Source organism: Carassius carassius, chromosome 13 (assembly GCF_963082965.1).
Source record: "Carassius carassius chromosome 13, fCarCar2.1, whole genome shotgun sequence".
In the NCBI taxonomy this organism is placed as follows: domain Eukaryota; kingdom Metazoa; phylum Chordata; class Actinopteri; order Cypriniformes; family Cyprinidae; genus Carassius; species Carassius carassius.
In genome coordinates, this window is record NC_081767.1 from 21,068,717 (window position 1) to 21,075,713 (window position 6,997).

At 35.3% G+C, this 6,997-nt stretch overlaps 1 protein-coding gene across 1 annotated transcript; it reads right to left on the reverse strand.

Moving 5' to 3' along the window:
• Nucleotides 1–2,261: 2,261 nt before the first annotated feature.
• Nucleotides 2,262–3,873, reverse strand: LOC132156082 (peroxisomal membrane protein 11A-like). Its single transcript, XM_059564920.1, has 4 exons — nucleotides 3,610–3,873; nucleotides 3,424–3,515; nucleotides 3,200–3,315; nucleotides 2,262–2,863 (listed from the first exon to the last, which is right to left on the reverse strand). Exons 2-4 carry the CDS (start codon nucleotides 3,477–3,479, stop codon nucleotides 2,295–2,297), a joined length of 741 nt encoding a protein of 246 aa, XP_059420903.1. The 5' UTR covers nucleotides 3,480–3,515; nucleotides 3,610–3,873; the 3' UTR covers nucleotides 2,262–2,294.
• Nucleotides 3,874–6,997: the final 3,124 nt, after the last annotated feature.

Below are 6,997 nucleotides of genomic sequence, written 5' to 3' on the forward strand. Positions count from 1 at the left end.
AGTTTGTTTAGCAGATTCTTATTAAATCTATTACAAATGTGTTAATTGAGGTACAGCTAAATTAAAATCTTAAAATATGTTATACTGTATATTATATATAATAGTGTAGTATATTATAATCAGGCCTCAAATTGAGGGGGGATGGGGGGCGGGGGGGGATGTCATCCCTCTGGTTGAAAAGAAATGACAAAAACCATCCCCTTTTACCATCCCTTTTGGAATAATAATGTGTATTATGTAAAATTTATCATGCAAATAAAATGTTACAATTATCTACTGCCATAACTGTGATATAAATAACTGAATGGCCAATCAGAACTCTGTTCTGTTACAAGCTACATGGAAGCTGATATATATAGTTCTTAGCAATGTATATTTCTAATAAAAAAAATTGGTTGTAATTTATTTATGGTAGGAAAATTATAGAATATCTGCATGGAACATGATCTTTACTTTAAGAAAAATTGATAATTTTGACCCATACAATGTTTTTTTTTTTTTTGTGGCTATTGTTAAAAATATACCCCAGTGACTTAAGACTGTGGTCCAGAGTCGCACATTACATATTATAGTACACATTATATATTTACATTACATTACATTTATGCATTTAGCAGATGCTTTTATCCAAAGCGACTTACATTACATTCAGGCTATACATTTTTAACCCATGTGTGATCCCTGGGAAACGAACCCACAACCTTTATATATATAGATATTAAGCTAACCGAGACTTGTTATAGCACTTGTTCATTTGTTGATTTCGATTGCTTCCATTGTCCTCATTTGTAAGTCACTTTGGATAAAAGCATCTGCTAAATTACTAAATGTAATGTAAATGTTATATTTATACAGGGTGCGACATATTTCATCACTGAGGAATTCTTTAAAAAAAGTCTACAAATCTCATCTCTTGAACCTAGTCTCGTCACACCCCTAACATATACATATATAAACAAATTAAAACATAAACTGAAAATCAAAAAAATAAAGGCAAATTTAAGCTTAAATAAAGCCTATAATAGAATATGAATAACAACCCTAGAAAAGCAACCCTAGTTTAGAACACTGTGGACCTGATCTCGCAGGGTAATTTGCTTAATGACATTTAATAGCAGTCAAATTTCCACTCACTTATTTTTAAGGACGTACATTCTTTTTTGTATCCATTTTTTTAACATCAAAGAGTCTACCAAATGTTTTACTTAAAAAAGCTGTTGAAGTAAACTAATAGAACTAATAATGTTGTATCTTTTGAATTTGTTTTCATTTCCATTTCTGAATATGAATGGATAAGGCATTTATTTCAGTATGAAATAGAAATGTAACTTATTTACTACATGCATTTTATTGCTCTTATTGTGAACGATTTAATAGTTTATCCATGCATTTATTTTCCTTCATCATACTTGCATTACATTGCAACTTTAAACCTACCTGTAGTTTAAGCCTATGCTGTAATAAGTTTCGAACTAAACCATCACAAATCCATGTAGAAATTCTGTATCCATAAGAGATGTTTGTGTCAGTTTTTACTGTGTCTAATGTGAGGACAAACAGTTGAAATTTTACCTTAGAGGTCAAGTGATAAACAAACCAAAACGTTTTCAAAAGTGCATAAAAATACCTTTATTAAAGTTCACAGATTGTTCTTAAGTGGTTTGTGCTGACAACCAATAACGTAGAATCTGAATGTATATAGTTATCTTTTGCCACGATAAACCAAAAATTGTAATAACTAACAAAACCCTTTCTGGCACCTAAAATAAAGCATCAGTAAACAACTCTGGGATCTATCAGAACGAGGTAGAATATCTTATTTCACAGATGGTTCACCGCACAGAGGAGCACGTATTTCAGAAAGTTGAGCGTCTGCCATCAGAGAGCATCTTTTTGTTGAAAAGTTCCAAAATGTGTTCATGTACCCTAATCTCAATTTCATCAGTACCAAAGGAACATCAACTCTATTAAAAATACTAAATAGTTCCTAATATGCATGTGCATTATTTCACTAGGACTGCCATAATACAACAACAAATACAGTAAGGCACACAGTTTTATGAAAGTTTACTCAGCATTTAGTCAAACCCACACTTCACTGTGAAATCTTATCTAAATTATGTTATTTTATTTATTATTAATATTATTTTGTGCAAAACAGTTGTGTTCTCATATCTCTCTTATAGAACAATTAAGTTGATCCCTTTACAAAAGTATAAGCTTAACGGTAGTCTAATCTCACACTAAAATTACCTCAAAACATTTTGGGTGTTACTCTAAAGCATTTTCCTAAATCATGGCTTGATTTTAAGGCTGGGCCTCAAAACTGACAATATGCCTAAAAGAGAGGAAATAAGCCCACAGAAGCCAACAGCCCCTGCATTTGTCTGGTAAATGCCCAGTTTGTCAAGAGGAATGAAAATGTCGCAAACATTTTTTAATGTATCGAGAGCCACAGACGGCTCATTTCTAAGGCTCTCGAGGAGAAGGAAGAGAAACGTGTCAAGCTGAGGCACTATGACGCAAGCCACATCCGGGCTTTCATTGAGGTGCTGGTCGATTTTTCGCTGGTAGTGTCGGTCCCGAGACTTCTGCACCATAAGCTGAATGATCACATAGACGTCTCTGGTGAGATTCATTACCAAGGACAGGAAATAGAAGCGAGTGGAGTTCAAGCTCCAGCGCTCCTTGTCGATATCTCGTATTAGCCCGATACTTCTGGCCCAGAGTATGTTGTCACAGATGAAGTACAAGGCACGGTTGAGGTTAGCAAAAGTAAGGCAAAAGCGCAGCACGGGGTCAGAAATATGAAGATTGCTCTTGACCGCATGAATCGAGTTGACCGTGTTCCCAAGCCTGAATACTGAAAAAAAGAACATACATTACTGATGATATTCTTTTACTTTCTGTCAAATTTAAGGCTGTGTGCTGGATTATTTCCATAGAACGAATTAGTGTCTATTTTTATGTTTATTACTTTTTAATGCAAGTAAGCGGTGAAAAAGTACTGAGAAATTGTACTTAATTTGTAATGAAAGGTTACTACACTGATTGAACTGTAAAGACAGTAACATTCATCTCTCCAACTATCTGAGATAAACTCATAGTGCTAGTAAAGATAGAACAGTAACTACAAACAAAGAAACGAAATAACTTTTGTGTTGCATGTAACTGTTTTATGTAACATGTTTGTTCTTACGCTTCCGCCCTGAGCTCATATTAGATTCCAGGAATTGCAGCTTCTTCACCAGATCTTTCCTCTTCACTTCATTTCTCAGAAGGTATTTCAACAAAGCGCACGCATATTGGGTTGCTCTACAAACAAATAAAATGTTGAGACACAGTCTAGCTCGTCTTTAAGGGAAAACCATTTCAATCCGATGGTGTTTTGACGGATGATAAGCTTTGATAAAAGACACTGACCTGAATAGGCGATCCCTGCCTTGACTCTGGTTAGTGAAGCTGATGAAAGTTTCCATGAGGCTGCAACAGATAGACTAGTTACTAGGACAACACTGTGTAAAACACGGTTTCAGGAATAAATGACTAAAAGCTCAAAAGACAATGCATACTCAAAGTTAAAGATCCGTGTTAGTGTAGTCACTGTACTGTATGTCCAGTCAAAACCACACGATCCTGCGTGGCTGTGTGAACTGAGGTGAAAGTTCAAGCAACCTACAAAACACACGTTGGACCTACAGAACAAACTTCACATCCCTTTAGTAAATCATTATTGTGTCGCGCTTATACAAATTAACAAATTTCGGACTAACGGATTATATGCGATGTATAATTTATAAGGTTATACAAATTGTTTATGATATGCACACGCAGAGTGTTTTGAGTTAGGAAGTCCGACTTATTTTCCGGAATCGATTCCTTTGAACAGTTCGTTCGAAAACCCATTCCATTTTACGTCATGACGCAATTGCGTCATCACATGGTTGCCATTCAAGTCTGATTTTTATCAAAGTTGTCCAAAAAAAACGCTATGTATGCACACTGTATAAGCGTGTTTAATGTAATTTAACGTATCTCAGTTTTGTTTGTTGCAGTTATGATTCGAGTTGTAAACTTGTTTCCAGTTTATTTTATTTGTAATATTTCTTCTATCGTTCGTTCATCAAAAGTAAAATCCCCCTTGCTTTAAACAATTCGTAAACGAATGGTTTAGACTGGCTTTGTGAACCTGTTTCATTGAAAAGATCCGACTCAAAAGAACGATTCGTTCACGTAGCCTATTGTTTGGTTCATGTTCCCAATGTACTCTACGTTATAATATGTATTACTATTGTAAAGTTAACTAATTATATGTTGTTTCTGTAAATTGTTTGAAAAAGTGTTTATATTAATTGTTAAATGCGGAGCTCGAGCTTTAAATCTGATGTTTTTGGATGACGTAGCCTAAGTCACGGTGTGTACTTCCTGATTTAACTGACCAATGACTGGCTCAGGATTGAAGAATGGAAATACCTGGAATAGAACTACAGGTTAGTACCTGCATAGACATTATACCTGTTCCTTATTATACTACGTTAGATACTAGCATCTATTTATTTAATTAATTTGTGAGGCAATTGTGAATGTGATCACATGCATTTTGTTTGCAGTACAATTAAATATGTTGCCTATGATCTATTTCTTATGATGTTAATGATGATTGTTGTTGGTATAGACAAGTAAGAATTTAATTCTCAAGCATTCTTTATTTAGGCTGTGATAGTGTGTGCATTTTAAAGTAGTAGTGTGAACTCTGGAAGTCTGTTCATGTATACATAAGATCAAAATCATTAAGGACTCTTTAGTAACTGTCAAAAAATAGGAAATAATTTACATAAAACACATCATAAAAGCAGGTCATTGACAGTCCAACTGAGTGACTTGGATGAGATTACCAGGCATAGCCTACTTTCTATTTTTATACATGATGTACGTGACGATTTGAACTGCTCCCATGAGTACAATATAAGGCTGCTTTTTGGATGAATATGTCCAGACATTTATTTGTGCTTGTTATAATTCAATAGCATCTGTATATTATTGTTTACAGAAAAAAAAACATATAATAGATAACAGATTTCAAATTTATTATCATCTTTTACTATGAAAAGGCTTTCATCATAGAAATGTGATGCATTTGAAATCAGACAGTGAAATGCTTCTAATTTTTTTACATAAGGATGACTGTGAAATTTAAAATGAATAATCTATTATATTTTTCTTGACCTTTGGTTATTCCTTTTGATGTGATCTATTTCATATTTCTATTTTTTAAATCTTTATTATTGTTTCTGATGTGCAGCCTGAAAGAGAATATTTCAAACTGGGGAAAATATTTTTTATTAAGGTAGTACGCGTGTCTGATTGATGGCCATAAGGCCAAAATGACATGATTAAATCCAGAGTGAGATTAGACTTTACCCATTCAGATATTGATAAGAAACTGAAAAAGCACAAATGTCAGGGCATGACAAAACTTCTCCAGGCCCCAAAAATACCCTTAGACTCCAGAGGGTTAAAGCCAGAGCTCATTAGAATAATAGTTCACCCAAAAATGAAAATGTGTATGAGGACGTGGAAGGTGATGAGAATGAGGATGTGATATAATGCTACATTCTTCAAATCTGTTCTGATGAAGAAACAACCTCATCAAATCAAGTAAATTGTTTAGCAAATTTTCATTTTAGGGCGAACTATTCCTTTAATGCTTGCCAGACAAATTATTTTATTGTATTTTTGCTTTATAATATATATATATATATACAACCCGAATTCCGGAAAAGTTGGGACGTTTTTTAAATTTTAATAAAATGAAAACTAAAAGACTTTCAAATCACATGAGCCAATATTTTATTCACAATAGAACATAGATAACATAGCAAATGTTTAAACTGAGAAAGTTTACAATTTTATGCACAAAATGAGCTCATTTCAATTTTGATTTCGGCTACAGGTCTCAAAATAGTTGGGACGGGGCATGTTTACCATGGTGTAGCATCTCCTTTTCTTTTCAAAACAGTTTGAAGACGTCTGGGCATTGAGGCTATGAGTTGCTGGAGTTTTGCTTTTGGAATTTGGTCCCATTCTTGCCTTATATAGATTTCCAGCTGCTGAAGAGTTCGTGGTCGTCTTTGACGTATTTTTCGTTTAATGATGCGCCAAATGTTCTCTATAGGTGAAAGATCTGGACTGCAGGCAGGCCAGGTTAGCACCCGGACTCTTCTACGACGAAGCCATGCTGTTGTTATAGCTGCAGTATGTGGTTTTGCATTGTCCTGCTGAAATAAACAAGGCCTTCCCTGAAATAGACGTGGTTTGGAGGGAAGCATATGTTGCTCTAAAACCTTTATATACCTTTCAGCATTCACAGAGCCTTCCAAAACATGCAATCTGCCCATACCGTATGCACTTATGCACCCCCATACCATCAGAGATGCTGGCTTTTGAACTGAACGCTGATAACATGCTGGAAGGTCTCCCTCCTCTTTAGCCCGGAGGACACGGCGTCCGTGATTTCCAACAAGAATGTCAAATTTGGACTCGTCTGACCATAAAACACTATTCCACTTTGAAATAGTCCATTTTAAATGAGCCTTGGCCCACAGGACACGACGGCGCTTCTGGACCATGTTCACATATGGCTTCCTTTTTGCATGATAGAGCTTTAGTTGGCATCTGCTGATGGCACGGCGGATTGTGTTTACCGACGGTGGTTTCTGAAAGTATTCCTGGGCCCATTTAGTAATGTCATTGACACAATCATGCCGATGAGTGATGCAGTGTCGTCTGAGAGCCCGAAGACCACGGGCATCCAATAAAGGTCTCCGGCCTTGTCCCTTACGCACAGAGATTTCTCCAGTTTCTCTGAATCTTTTGATGATGTTATGCACTGTAGATGATGAGATTTGCAAAGCCTTTGCAATTTGACGTTGAGGAACATTGTTTTTAAAGTTTTCCACAATTTTTTTACGTAGTCTTTCACAGATTGGAGAGCCTC